Here is a 13,241-nt window from a genome sequence, read left to right on the forward strand (position 1 = left end):
ACCCCTCACTTGCCCCTTACCTGACCCCTGACCCTCCCCTGTCCATCTCAAATGTCAGTCCTTCTGCCAGCCTCACCTGTCACTCTCACCTGCCTTTCCTCCCGCCCCTCCTCCAGCACGAGGCAGGACGACTTCTTCATCCTCCAAGAAGACACGGCCGACAGCTTCCTGGAGAGCGTCTTCAAGACCGAGTTCGTCAGCCTCCTGTGCAAGCGCTTCGAGGAGGCGGTGCGGAGGCCCCTGCCCCTCACCTTCAGCGACACGTACGACCCTCACCTCCTGCACCATCCTCGGGCTGGGCACTGCTTCCTCCTCCGCCTCACGGACCGGCCAAAATGCGCCCGTGCCTCGTCCCCTCCCACCCCAGCCCGGGTCCGGCAAGGATGGGATGGGGAGGTGACCCCCTCTTGGGGGGAGGTGGGGACCCCCACAGCTTCCTCCTCTCCTCACAGACTACAGTTCCGGGTGAAGAAGGAGGGCTGGGGCGGAGGTGGCACCCGCAGCGTCACTTTCTCCCGTGGCTCCGGCGACGTGGCGATGCTCAAGGCTAGCGGCCGGACCCTCTCGGTCGGCGTGGGTGATGGACTGCCCAAAAGCTCCAGTGAGTCTACGCCGAACCGGGAGACAGAGACGAAGAGGCGCTCAGGAAGAGGCGGGCCCCTAGGGGCGGTACCAGCCATAGGGACCAATCAAGGCTGTGGGGGCGGAGCCAGTGGCGCGGGGCCAAGGGTGGGTGAGGGCCATGGAGGGGCGGGACTTGAGAGACCTAAAGAGAGAACGCGGCCGTGAAGAGGGCAGGGCTCTCGAGGTGACCAATGAGTGGGCGAGAACCATGGAAGGGGCGAGGCCGCGGAGTCCACCCTTGAGCAGGCTATGAATGGGGAGAGCCTTGGAGTGGGCGGGCCCAGGAGCCAATGAGAGATAGGTTCCCGGAGGGGCGGAGCCAATTATTGGGCGGAACCAGTGTTCCAGTAACTAAGGGGCTCCCTCCTGATGGGAGAGCCAGTGAGCCGGCGGGGCGGGGACCGCGGCGGAGCCACAGGGTGGATTAGACTTGTGGGCGGGGCCAAGAACCTCGTCTGGTCACCACTCAAATCCCTACATCTTTTGCCCTTTCCCTTTCAGAGCCTACACGGAAGGGAATGGCCCAGGGAAAACCTAGAAGGTCGGCCCAGGCCCCTACCCGGGCAGCTCCCGGGCCCCCTAGAGGTGAAGAGACACCCCCCACTAAGTGTCTTCCTTGCCTCTTGTGGGCTCCAAGGCCTAAACCAGACCTCTTGTCGACAGGATCTAACAAGCAGAGTTGACCATGCTCTTCTTTTCTGTCCAGAACTCTCCATAGCTCCCCATCTCCCAAAGAATAAAGGCAAAGCTTAGTTTGGTATTCAAAGCCCTTCAGAATCCGAACCCAGCTAACCACTGACCTCTTCTCTCCTCCCACCTTACACTCCTGTCATGCAAGCTACATGTTATTTTGCCAACTTACCAAATTTGTTCTTACCTCCAGGCCTTTGCTTGGGCTGTTTGCTCTGCCTGTCTCCCAAATTCCTACTCCACTTGAGCTCTTATTCATCCTCCAAGACTCACCCGCAAAAGCCGTCCTACAGAAGAGGGTAGGGGAAAATCTTACCCCTTCAGAGTCTCCCTCTAGGGCCTCCTAGCCCCAGGGTCTCTCTCTCCAGGCCATTCCTTACCATACTGGGTTAAGAGTAGCTGCCTCTTCCCTCAGACAGGGAACTTGGAGCCAAGTCCCCCCAAATCGTCCTAGCATCACCCTGACAAATGCCCCCATCTCCTTGCAGGCCTGGATCACAATGGGGTGCCTCCCTCTGCCAGAGGGGGCCCCCTACCCCTGGAGTTCACATCCAGACGGGGCTCCCAGAAGCCACCACAGGGCCCTCCATCCTCAGCCTTGGGGGCCAGCAGACGCCCACGGGCACGGCCGCCCTCGGAGCACAACACAGAATTCCTCAATGTGCCTGACCAGGGCATGGCTGGGTAGGTGGTGTGGGAGGGCAACCCCAGGAGGTGGGGGAGTGTCTGGGGCTATGACGAGTGCCTCCATGTGCCCACAGCATGCAGAGGAAGCGCAGCATAGGGCAGAGACCTGTGCCCGGCGTGGGCCGACCTAAGCCCCAGCCACGGACACATGGCCCAAGGTGCCGGGCACTGTACCAGTACGTGGGCCAAGATGTGGACGAGCTGAGCTTCAACGTGAACGAGGTCATCGAGATCCTCATGGAAGGTGTGTGTGCCAGGGCAGAAATGGGAGGAGCCAGGGTCTGGAGGTCACCTCCTAAGCCATCCTGGGAGCCTGGCCTCACTTGTATCGCACCCCGTACCAGCCTCATTCTTCTCACCTGTCAAGCACTAGGACTAATGGCAGAACCTACTTTGTGAGTAGGAAATGGGCCATGTCTGGATGGCCCAGGCCTCCAGACCTCCTACCTTGCCCCTGGGTTGCCCCTAGAGAAGCCTGGGACTCAACAGCACCCTCTGCAGGTGGGTAGGGGAACCCTTAGGGGTCATTCCTGGTTCCACCAAGGGGATTATGGAGGGACCTATAGGAGGAGATGGATGAGGGACGAGCACAAGTGAATAGTCTAGAAAATGTCAGAGTGTGAGCCAGTGGCAAGGAAAACCCACGCATTGCTCCCTCCCTTCCGTCTTCTCTTTTTTTTTTGGAAGTCCCCTAAAAGACATGTTTTTTTCTTTTCTTTGCCGCACCGCTCGGCTCGTGAGATGTTAGTTCCCGGACCAGGGATCAAACCCAGGCCCTCGGCAGTGAGAGCGCAGAGTCCTAACCACTGGACCGCTGGGGAATTGCCCTTCTGTCTTCTCTTTTCAGCTTCTGCCTTATGCCAGGCCAGTGCAGACGAATAAGACAGAAAGACAGACACAGAGCCAGCATGAAAGGCTTTCTCCAGAGTGGGCTGGGCTCAGCCTCACGCTCTCTTCTCTCCCACAGATTCCTCAGGCTGGTGGAAAGGCCGGCTGCATGGCCAGGAGGGCCTTTTCCCAGGAAACTACGTGGAGAAGATCTGAGCGGGACAGGAGCCTGGGATCCTGCCATCCCACCTGCCTGCCTGGATCCTGCCAGGAGCCAGGCCCTGCAATGCGGGTCTCGTTTCCCTTGGCTGCATTGGCCAGAAGGTCCAGTCCTGTGGCCTCCAGCCCAGCCTAGCCCAGGTCCTGGGTCGAGGGGTCACCACTTAAGCCACCCCCGGGCCCTGGCTTCCCCCAAGGCACACCTGTTTCCTCCTGTGTCAAACAGAGCTAACAGCAGAACCTACCTCCCAGCTGCCTTGTGAGTAGGAAGTGAGTTGTGTCCTGCAGGCAAAGTGCTGGGCACAGTCGGGGGGGCCTTGACAAGCTTGACTTCCCTCCTTCTCTCACCACTGAGGCAATAAATGTTTGCCGAGTGAAAACATGAGTTAACTTACTGAGCCCCAACAAGGACCACCTTCTTACAACCCTGTGGGGTGGGAGCAGCGAATATCCCATTTTACAGATGGAAAAATGGAGGCTCGGAGAGGTTTAGTCACTCACCCAAGATTGCACAGAGCCAAGTCTTGAACTCAGATATGCTTCTGCCCCTCACAAAGCTTGAGTTTGTCTCACTTGCTAGCTTCCAGAAGCTGCATGCCAGCTTTCCTGCAGCAAATGTTCCAGTGGGTCCTGTCAGCTTTGACTCTGCACGCCCCCGCAAACAAACTGGGACCCTACTGGACCCTGACAAAGGAGGCAGGTCCCACATGGCCCCCCATAATTCACCCTGAATCACCCCTGAACCCTGACCCCCACCCCATGTCTGTGTTTTCTTAGCCCTCACTCACCTAGCGCCAGGACCAGTTCTGACATTCGAGGACCCTGGCCTTCTGCACTTATTGTCATGGTGAAGAGGGGGTCAGCCTAGCTACCAGCTGTCTGTTGGTCCCCGCAGCTGTCTCCAAACCAGTGCCGGAGTCTGAGCCTTTCAGACCTCCCTGCAGGTGCAGCTGAAACCTTAGGTCTGACCCTAAGGATCCTGACTTTCCAAATGAACACCCCCTCTGTGCTCAGCCCCACAAAGAGCAGTCAGTCTGGGAGAGATGGAGCCAGATGGGTGGGGTCAGGACTGAGCCAGAGAAGAGACAGGGGCTGGAGCAGGGGAGGGAGATGCAGAGAGTGTGGACATTGCTGGAGGAGCCAAGAAGGATGAAAAGGGTCAGCAGATCTTTTTTTTTTTTTTTAATTTTATCTTTATTTATTTATATATATATTTTGGCTGCGTTGGGTCTTTGTTGCTGTGCGCGGGCTTTCTCTAGCTGCAGTGAGCAGGGGCTACTCTTTGTTGCGGTGCGCGGGCTTCTCACTGAGGTGGCTTCTCTTGTTGCGGAGCACGGGCTCTAGGTGCGCGGGCTGCAGTACTTGTGGCGCACGGGCTTAGTTATTCCGTGGCATGTGGGACCTTCCCCGACCAGGGCTGGCAACCCATGTCCCCTGCATTGGCAGGCAGATTCTTAACCACTGCGCCACCAGGGAAGCCCTGGGTCAGCAGATCTTGATGGCAAATACCACACAGAGTGATCTATGCTGTGATGGGAGGACTCCAGGCAGAGGACACCTACCCACCTGGGGGATGGGAGATGAGGTATCAAAGAAAGACTGGTCAGCAGAGCCTTCTGTAGAATCTACACCTACCTGGGAAGCTGAGAGTGGCTGGGAAAAAAAAATCCCAATTTTGCAGCTGGGTCTCAACAGCCCTTTTATTAGCCAATCACTATACAAAAGCATTTAACCAGTCCCTTGAATGTCCCTGGTTCTCTGCATCTCTGACTTTTGCCCCTCCACTGCCCAGTCACCACTGTGCATGTCTCTCTGCAAGACTTAGATTGGGGGACAGAGTGGGGGAGGACTGTGTGAGCCACCACCTCATCAGCTGGGCATTTCCTGGTGCTGAAGGGGAATGAGGGCCTCTGTCTCCCTTCTCTGCCCTAGAATTCATCATGCAGGCTGCCCCCACTCCTGGCACTTTGGGGTACAGCCCTGTGGCCCCACTGCCATAGCAGGCACCGTGTTTGCAGGAAGTGGGGCCTTCCGGGCAGGACTGATGGGTGAGGTTTGGGCGAGGCACGGGGGATGAAGAAGGGAGTGGGTTTGACATCTTCTAACAGACAGCATCTCACATCTAGGTTATAAGCATCTTCGGACTGCAAACCTCAGAGTCAGCTTGGTCCCACCCATTCAGCAACATCCTGTTGACTCTTTTACAAAATTTCTTAAGTTGGGCCCCTCCTCTCCCTTTCTTGGTTCCCTGTCCTTTCTGGGACCTCGCCCCACCCTTCCCCAGATTGCACCAACCTCCCCTGCACACACACACACACACACACACACACATCCCTCCACCCTGCATCAAAATGATTTTTTTTAATTAAGGAGTTTTTAATACAGTTAATGAGTTTTAACTGTATTAATGATAATCAAAAGAAAACAGTTTTTTAAAATTCAAACAGCCCATGGGAATTCCCTGGCCGTCCAGTGGTTAGGACTCTGCGCTTTCACTGTGGTGGGCCCGGGTTCGATCCCTGGTCAGGGAACTAAGACACAAGGGTTTTTTTTGGCTGCACTGCACAAGCTGCATGGTGCGGCCAAAAAAAAAAAAAAAAAAATTCAAACAGCCCAAGAGTGTGAAAAATCTGTCTTCCCCTCACTCGAAAATTCCTGTCCCCCCCAATTTGTTAACGTCTGTCTCCTTCCAGTGGTATTCTTAGCGTATAAAAGCAGATAGGGGGCTTCCCTGGTGGCGCAGTGGTTGAAAATCTGCCTGCTAATGCAGGGCACACGGGTTCGAGCCCTGGTCTGGGAAGATCCCACATGCCGCGGAGCAACTAGGCCCGTGAGCCACAACTACTGAGCCTGCGCGTCTGGAGCCTGTGCTCCGCAACAAGAGAGGCCACGATAGTGAGAGGCCCGCGCACCGCGATGAAGAGTGGCCCCCGCTTGCCACAACTAGAGAAAGCCCCGCACAGAAACGAAGACCCAACACAGCCATAAATAAATAAATAAATAAATTCCATTTAAAAAAAAAAAAAAAAGTCATGTTCCTTGCTTAAAAAAAAAAAAAAGAAACGTACGTTGGATAGGTGACTCATTCCACGCCGGTATACCCAATGCTCTCCATCCATCCTCCTGAAAACACGCACCTCTCCATCCTTAGACTACACCCGTTCCGGGTGTCCCGAGGACGGACAGTTGGCTTGCTTCCTGCCCTTGGCTATCTCAGCAGACCCATTGCAACGTCAGAACTAAGTGCATTGAAAATTTTGACGGCCACTGCCAATTTCCCTCCAAAGAGGAGGCCCTCTAAACACGACCTCTTCAAAAAAAAAACCGCTGTTTATCCCCTTTCGAGGTATGGTGACGGGACTGGAGAGGATGAAGATGCTCATTTTGCAGAGGAGAACACAGAGGCCCGGGAAGATTTTAATCCTAGATCTCTGCGTGCAGATTCTTTGCACCCTATGACTGCCCTCGGCTTGCAAATCCGCCACGGCGCACGTTCCGCTGTCCAGGACAATCCCGGATCTCAGGCCCCGCCTCCTCGCGGAGCACTGTGCACAAGCCCCCTCCCCCATTCTCGCGAGAGCTGGGAGGCGAAAAATGGCGCCGACGTGAGCGTGAGCCCGCGGCCACCGAAGGAGTCGCCGCAGCCTTAGCTGGCGCCGCCGGAGTCGCGGGCACAAGAGCCCGAACCAGGCCGAGGATGGTGAGCGCGGCGCCGGGGACGCGGACGCGGCGAACCAGCGGGGACTGGCGGGGAGCGGCCCTGTTGCGCACATAGCCTCCGGCCGACCCCGCCCCCACATCCGGGCACTCGCCCGCCGCTGGCTATCACTCGGGGAGCACCCTACCCCCTACTTCCGGGCCTGGTTTCGACTGGGCCACGCCCACAGGGCTCGGGCACCACCCCAGATCTTCATACGGCCGGGGCCCCAGCACTTCCAGTTCGCCTGCACAGCTCGAGCCCGGCTGGTAGATATAGCTCCGTCCTCGAACGCCCACTCGGCCACTACTGGCCCCTCCAGCAACTTCCTAGCCGCGCCCGGTTCAGAGCCCCGCCTTTACCCCGCCCACTCCCTCTGGGCCACGCCCCTGCCTTGTAGGGGCCTCCCACCTTTACAAGTTAGGGTCAAAGGCATGCTTCTTTCATGTAGGTGATTCTTAGAAAGGTACCCCCTTCTATATTTGGAACAACTCCAAGCTCCCTCCCAGAGAATGGGGACACAGGAGGCAGGAGCTCAATCCACCCTCACCCCCTGCCACTCCTTAGGATGGGGGCTGACTGGGTGACGTCTCCGGGGCATTTGCTGCTTCAGGAATGCCCAGTGGTCTTGGCGGGGTGGAGGAGTTCCCCTGGCTGTCCCAGGCAGACCCTGGGCCCAGAGGGGTTCTCCCCACCTCTTCCTTCCACCAGGAGGAGGAAACCTCGGGTCCCAGCCCGGACATGCCGGCCACTGCAGAGCCCAGCTCCAGTGAGACCGACAAGGAGGTGTCCCCAGTTGTTGCTGCTGTAGCCACCTCCTCTTCCATGGGGGAGGAGCCAGGCTCTGACCAGGCAGCCACACCCCCAGTGTGGGAACGTGGAGGGCTTGGAGGGACCCAGCAGGGTGCCTCCCCAGCCCCAGACAGTGGCCATGCTGGCCCTGGACCCGGCCTTGGCCTGACCAGCACTGTCTCCGGAACCAGTGAGGACCTGCGGCCTCCCAGACGACGCCCACCACCAGGTGACCCGTGATGGGGCCTTCTGGGGGATCACAGGCCTGGAACGATAGAAGTGAAGAATACAGAGTATCTCCAGACTTGGGGCCCATCTAGAGGGAATCACCACTTACTGAGCCCCAGGTGTATGCCAGGCTGTGGCTACAGTGAGGAGCCAGGCCAACTCAGCCCCAACCCTCTGTTGGGGGAGGCAGAGGGTGAAGGCCCCAGTAAGAGACCATAGCGTAATTGCAGCCCCATACACGCCTCTCTGGGGTAGAGCCCTGGACAGTGTGGATGGAGAAGGGACGGTGACACCCCCCTCCCCCCTCTTCTGTGCGTCCTGCAGGGAAGCAGATACCCTGCTCCAGCCCTGGCTGCTGCCTCAGTTTCCCAAGCGTTCGAGACCTGGCACAGCATCTGCGTACCCACTGCCCACCCACGCAGTCCCTGGAAGGTAGGGCCAGGGTAGGTGGTGGGGAGGCAGGTTAGGGCGGGAGGCAGGCAGAGCCGACTGGCCACCCCTCTCCACTCCTCTGTCCTTCATCCCTGCCCTGCCAGGCAAGCTCTTCCGCTGTTCCGCCCTGAGCTGCACCGAGACTTTCCCCAACATGCAGGAACTGGTGGCACACGGCAAGCTGCACTACAAACCCAATCGCTACTTCAAGTGAGACCCCGTCCACCCCCACCTCTGCTGGTGCTCGGTGACCGGGCAGCTCCCCCCAGCACTGATTTGACAGCCACTACCTGGGGTCCGGGCTTTTCTCCCTTCCTAGTCCAGGGGGTTGGGTCGGGGAAGTGGGCGTGACCTAGGGCAAGCCTTGCCCTTAACCTGCCCAGAAGAGAGACTGGTCGCTAGAGCAAGTTCCGGGGACCCCGAGGGCGGGGCTTGGAAGAGGTTTGGGGGGGGGGACATACTTGGCGCGGCTCCGCCCAGCCCTCTACCTCCCAAGAGGAAAAGCGATCACCTAAGTCACAATTGAGACTTCCTTCCTCATCTTCCCAGGGCTCCGACCTGGAGGGGTCCGGAAGGGTCACGACCACAGTAGGGGGACGCTTAGGGCAAATTCCTCCCCCGCAGATGGGGGATCTGTTGTTTGGGCCCAGGCTCCCTTACCACCCTCGAGCGGCGGCTCCGCAGGTTACTACGGATAGGCCCCTCCCTTGTCCCCCAGGAGACCCAGCCCAGCCCTGTGCCGCCCCCAGGTGTGAGAACTGCCTCCTGCGCTTCCGCACGCACCGCTCCCTCTTCAAGCACCTGCATGTTTGCGCCGAGCATGCGCAGAGCCCAGCCCCACCGCCACCCCCCGCCCTCGACAAGGAGCCACCAGCGCCCGAGCGCCTCCCGGAGTCCGACCCTGCGTCGGCGCCTGGGCTACAGTTCCCGCTGCTCGAGCCGTTCACGACCCCTGCCCCTGCCCCCACCGGGCCCTTCCTGCCCTACTTGAACCCCGCGCCTTTTGGCCTAAGCCCCCCACGCCCGCGCCCTTTTCTGGCCGCCGCTCCCGGGCCGCCCGCCTCCAACGCCGCAGTCTGGAAAAAGAGCCAAGGTGAGTGTGGGGGCAGGGCCGCCTGAAGGGTGGGCTGGGCTCCTTTTGACTTCTGACCTTGACCCGCCCATTTACCGCAGGTGCCGGCGGCAGCCCGCGAAGACCCCAGGGCGGCTCCGATACGCCCTCAGGTGCGTGCAGGTGATCACCGGGGAGGGTGGAGGGGATTTCTCTCCTGCGCCCTGCGGGGCATAGGGAATACTGGGAGGCAGCGGTGCCCACCCCCTTCCCAGGTGGCCAGAAATGTCACCCCCGAAATACAGGATTTTGCCTTAAAAAATTACGGCCCCTGCTCTTTATCTGCGCCGGCGTTTCCGTGTAAAACTCTCACCCGGTTCCCGAGTGCTTCCCCCTACGTTGGTTCAGAGGATGGGAGAGGGGAACGCGGATAAGTCAAGTTTGGTGCCGCCAAATACATGGGGAAACGCCCGGGAGAAACGGATCAGCCGGTCCAGAGCCCCGGCGCCTGGGAGCTGATGGGGAGGCGGGGAGAAAGGTCCGACCCGCCCTCGCCCCGGTCCTCGCCCTCGCCCAGGGCCCGGGGCTGACGGCGTCCCGCCTGCCCGCAGGGCACGCGGCCCCGAGCCGCATCGTGTGGGAGCACACGCGCGGCCGCTACTCGTGCATGCAGTGCGCCTTCTCCACGGCCTCGCGGCCCGCCATGACCCTACACCTGGAGGACCACCGCCCCATCGCCCCCGCGGCCCCGGCGCCCGGGCAGCCGCGCCCCGACGCGCCGGCGGGTAAGGCCCGGGAGCGCGCGGGTGGGGAGGGCGGGGGCCCTGAGGCGAGGGGCGGGGCCGAGGCTCAGGCGCCCCCTCCTCTGCTCCACCCAGACCCGGCCCCGCTGGCACCCAAGGTGTCGCCGCTGCTGTCAGAGGGGGAGTGTCCGGTTTTCTCGCCGCTCTGAACCACGCCGCGTTGCGGGTGGGCTGTGGGTAGTTTTGTAATTTTAGAGGGGCCTGCGATGGGCGGGGTGGCGGGACAATAAAGGAGGCAGATGAGCCAGCCTGTGCTGTGTCTGGGTCCCATGCCCCTCCAGTGCAGTCCTGGGGGGCTCCCACCTCGGAAGGGGGCAGGCCTCCCCTCACAGCCCACCTGTGTCCCACCTCCCCTGTCAACCTCAACAGTGAGACAGCTGTAGGTGGTCCTCTGTCCTGTCCCACCACTTCCAGAAACCAGATGAGATGGAAGTTTCCCGTTTTATTTTAAAACTTCCAGGAGTCAGGAGTGCCCGCCCAGCTGGAGCCCCCCAGGTCCTGAGGCCAGCACTGACTCTCAGGGAGGTGACAGGGCGGTGGGGCAGTCCCAGCAGTAGAAGGGAGGTGCCAGGGCCCCCAGGGCTGGGCACTCTGGCAAGCCGGGGCTCAGGCCTCATCGTCCTCCTCCTCCTCACTGTCTTCGGCTGCCCACTTCTCCTTCTCCCCCTGCCACAGCTCTGAGGAGGAGGGTGGGTCAAGGCCAGCCCTGGAGAGCCTGTGCTCCCTCCCTTCTCACCTCTCCCCCATATAGGTCCTCTTCTTCCTATCCTTCCTGGGAAGTCAGGCTGGGGCCAGAGTTCAAAATCTGGTCCCACACTGCTGTCACCAGAACCCTGAGGTTCAAGCCTCCAGGGTATGGAAGTCCCACGAGTTGCTGGCAGCCACTCCTCGGGGCCTGGCTTTACTTCCTGCATCTTGCTCCCTTCCAGCTCAGGCTTCAATCCCGCCCCCGTTCTGGAGCACCGGAGGCAACCCCCCACCCCTTCCCCCCAGGCTGAACACCTCTGGAAACAGGGGACTCTTCCGATCGTGCTCCTCCCCTGCGTAGTACCCCCACCGCTCCCCACAGCTCCCCTCAGCTCTCTGGATGAAGATCCTGTTCTCCTAGTAGCCCACAAGGCCCCATCTTGAACCTCTCCACCTCCTCTTCTCAGGACCACACGCAGCATCTGTCTCCTCTTCCTCCTGGGGAACATAGACATCCTGTGAGCAAGAACCCAAGGACCCGGTCCCCAGCCCCACCCGACCCTGTTTCACTCCTTATCTCCTCCATCTTCCAAGTCATCAGAGTTGTCCTCTATCTGCGGCCAGCAAGACACCAGTCATCCCCTGGGTGGAGTCCCCAGGCCTCACACCCCTCACTCACCAGCCTCCTATCTTCCCCTTGCCCCCCTTACCATCCTCCCCCTAGTCCTCCTCGGAATCTTCGTCCCCCAGCATGTTGGCCTCAGTCTCAGAGTTGAGCAGGGTCCCCATCATCGAAGCCATCCAGGTAGCCAAGCTCTGGTAACGACTCAAAATCCTGCTCCCGTTAGCGCAGCTGCTGTGACTCCTCGAAGTTGAACAGCTCCAAGTTTTGAAGGCCCTTCAGCTTCTCCTGGGAAGGGTAACAGGGAGATCTGGGCACCCTTTGGACGTGTCCCACCTGGCCCCAGGAGCCGGCCTGCCCGCCTGCCTGCCCCACTGCCCTCAGCCTCACAAGGGGCTTCAGGGCTCCAGTGTCCTTGATGGGGTTGCAGCTGAGTCCCAGGTGGCTCAGGCCAGGCGTCCACTCCGCCAGCACCTCCAGGCCCCCACTGAAGCGGCTGTCACTCAGCACCCGCTGTAGGGCCAGACGGGCTGTCAGGGAACCCTGGGGCTCAGGCCCCCTGTGAGCTCCCCTCCCCCTTCTCAGCCAGAAGCCTTGGAACCACAGCTGGGTGATCCTGGGGAAGACTCAACCTCTCTGCATCTCACTTTCTTACTCCTTAAAATGAGTGTCATGAATGCTCATCCTTTGGAGTTCTTGTGAGGATTCAAAAGAGGGATGGGGAGAGAGGGAGGGGGCTTGGGAAATGTTCGCAGGTGGTTGACATCACTCCAACCACCAAGCCTGTGGCCGGCTGCCTGGGCCCTCTCAGGAACCTGGGGAGGAGGTGGGTCAAGGGGCCCACTTTACAGATAGAGAAGGTGAGGCTAGGAGGGTAAGCTGAGCCCTGACTCTAGCCGGGCCCGGTTCCAAGTCACTGATTCTGCACCACCCCAGAAGCGGGGCACAGTTACCACTGATGAGAAAACCCAGGCTGCGAGGCCCAAAGGGCACTCTCCCCTTTTCCTGCACTCACAAGGCTCCTAGACACCCTTGGGAATATGGCTCTAGGCCCACCCCTTCCTGCATCTTCAGGGCTTGGTGTTCCATCTCCAGGGTACCAGGGTCCCCCAGCCCCTGGAGTTTTCCCCATCAAGCCCCTCATTCAGCCACCCCCGAATCTAGGCAGTGCCAGTTCCCAGTCAGTCAGGACCTTCCCAGAGAGACCCAGGTATCTTGGTCCAGGTACCTGCCCCCCCCCCAACCGTGTCACCCACAAAGATGCAACAGCCCCTCCCATGGGTACAGTGTGTCCATAGTCCCCCGTGGGCCCCTCGCTGCCCTCTGGAGCAAGCTGAAATTGCCCTGAGGCCTAGGGAGTTGGGTCACTCTGAAAACTGCCCCCTACCCTCACCCCCTCCCAACTCCCATCCAACCTTTGTCTGCTCGCCTGGGAAGTCTTACTGCTCCCACTGTCCCTTCTGGGCTCCTGCAGCCCCTGACCTCCCTCTGGCCAACCAAGCTGGGGGCCCCACAGAGGGTCCCTCCACCCCACCCCAACTCCAGGATGCCTGAAAGCTGAGTCCTCTTAGGGCCCCGGCTCCGCCCAGCAGAGGGCGCCCAAGAGTGTCGGTCTGAAGGGAGAATGAATGAGGGGCCCGCGCATCCAAGCAGGCACCCACCTTGCACAGCCGCCCCAGAGCGGGCAGGTTGGCCTGAGACTGCAGGCTCATGTTGAACAGGCTGAGCCGCTCCAGGACCCAGACCTCGTCATCATCCCCAGCCTCCTCCTCGGAGGCGGACCCACATCTGGAAATGTGACCCAGAGTGCATGTCTGTCCGTTCAAGGCCAGGGATGCACAGGCACAGAGGCTCCAGAATCCCCAAGCTGTGCTCTTAAGA

The 13,241-nt window shown here is 59.9% G+C and overlaps 2 protein-coding genes and 2 long non-coding RNA genes across 8 annotated transcripts in view; 2 read left to right on the top strand and 2 right to left on the bottom strand.

The window, feature by feature from the left end:
* The window catches only part of MYO1F (myosin IF), a 29,752-nt gene extending 26,324 nt beyond the window's left edge, over positions 1 to 3,428 (top strand). Inside the window, exons 23-28 of one of the 2 annotated variants that reach the window (XM_082381979.1) lie at positions 117 to 263; positions 453 to 601; positions 1,126 to 1,209; positions 1,803 to 1,998; positions 2,076 to 2,245; positions 2,969 to 3,428. In XM_082381979.1, coding sequence (XP_082238105.1) covers positions 117 to 263; positions 453 to 601; positions 1,126 to 1,209; positions 1,803 to 1,998; positions 2,076 to 2,245; positions 2,969 to 3,045 — 823 coding nt within the window. In that variant the 3' untranslated portion in view covers positions 3,046 to 3,428. Of the gene's footprint in view, positions 1 to 116; positions 602 to 1,125; positions 1,210 to 1,802; positions 1,999 to 2,075; positions 2,246 to 2,968 lie in introns of both variants that reach the window. The other variant, XM_082381978.1, reaches the window with a different exon arrangement.
* Positions 501 to 6,513, bottom strand: LOC309624201. 2 transcript variants are annotated; one of them, XR_014241809.1, is made up of 3 exons: positions 6,117 to 6,513; positions 1,502 to 1,601; positions 501 to 607 (listed from the first exon to the last, which is right to left on the bottom strand). It is a non-coding gene; the product is annotated as an uncharacterized lncRNA (long non-coding RNA). The 2 variants fall into 2 exon arrangements; XR_014241810.1 differs by lacking the exon at positions 501 to 607 and adding an exon at positions 667 to 766.
* Positions 6,514 to 6,602: 89 nt separating this feature from the next.
* Positions 6,603 to 10,298, top strand: ZNF414 (zinc finger protein 414). 3 transcript variants are annotated; one of them, XM_082381997.1, is made up of 7 exons: positions 6,603 to 6,748; positions 7,457 to 7,766; positions 8,090 to 8,197; positions 8,302 to 8,407; positions 8,947 to 9,290; positions 9,371 to 9,421; positions 9,860 to 10,298. In XM_082381997.1, exons 1-7 carry the CDS (start codon positions 6,746 to 6,748, stop codon positions 10,198 to 10,200), a joined length of 1,263 nt encoding a protein of 420 aa, XP_082238123.1. In that variant the 5' UTR covers positions 6,603 to 6,745; the 3' UTR covers positions 10,201 to 10,298. The 3 variants fall into 3 exon arrangements, with proteins under 3 accessions (XP_082238123.1, XP_082238125.1, XP_082238124.1); XM_082381998.1 differs by lacking the exon at positions 6,603 to 6,748 and having other exon boundaries at positions 6,896 to 7,766; positions 9,860 to 10,033; positions 10,127 to 10,298; XM_082381999.1 differs by lacking the exon at positions 9,860 to 10,298 and having other exon boundaries at positions 9,371 to 9,581.
* A 175-nt stretch (positions 10,299 to 10,473) lies between these two features.
* On the bottom strand, positions 10,474 to 13,015 carry LOC309624200. Its single transcript, XR_014241808.1, has 3 exons — positions 11,751 to 13,015; positions 11,449 to 11,648; positions 10,474 to 11,236 (listed from the first exon to the last, which is right to left on the bottom strand). It is a non-coding gene; the product is annotated as an uncharacterized lncRNA (long non-coding RNA).
* Between the last annotated feature and the right edge of the window lie 226 nt (positions 13,016 to 13,241).

The sequence above is a fragment of the Balaenoptera borealis genome (assembly GCF_965194805.1).
Source record: "Balaenoptera borealis genome assembly, chromosome: 2".
Classification (NCBI taxonomy): Eukaryota; Metazoa; Chordata; class Mammalia; order Artiodactyla; family Balaenopteridae; genus Balaenoptera; species Balaenoptera borealis.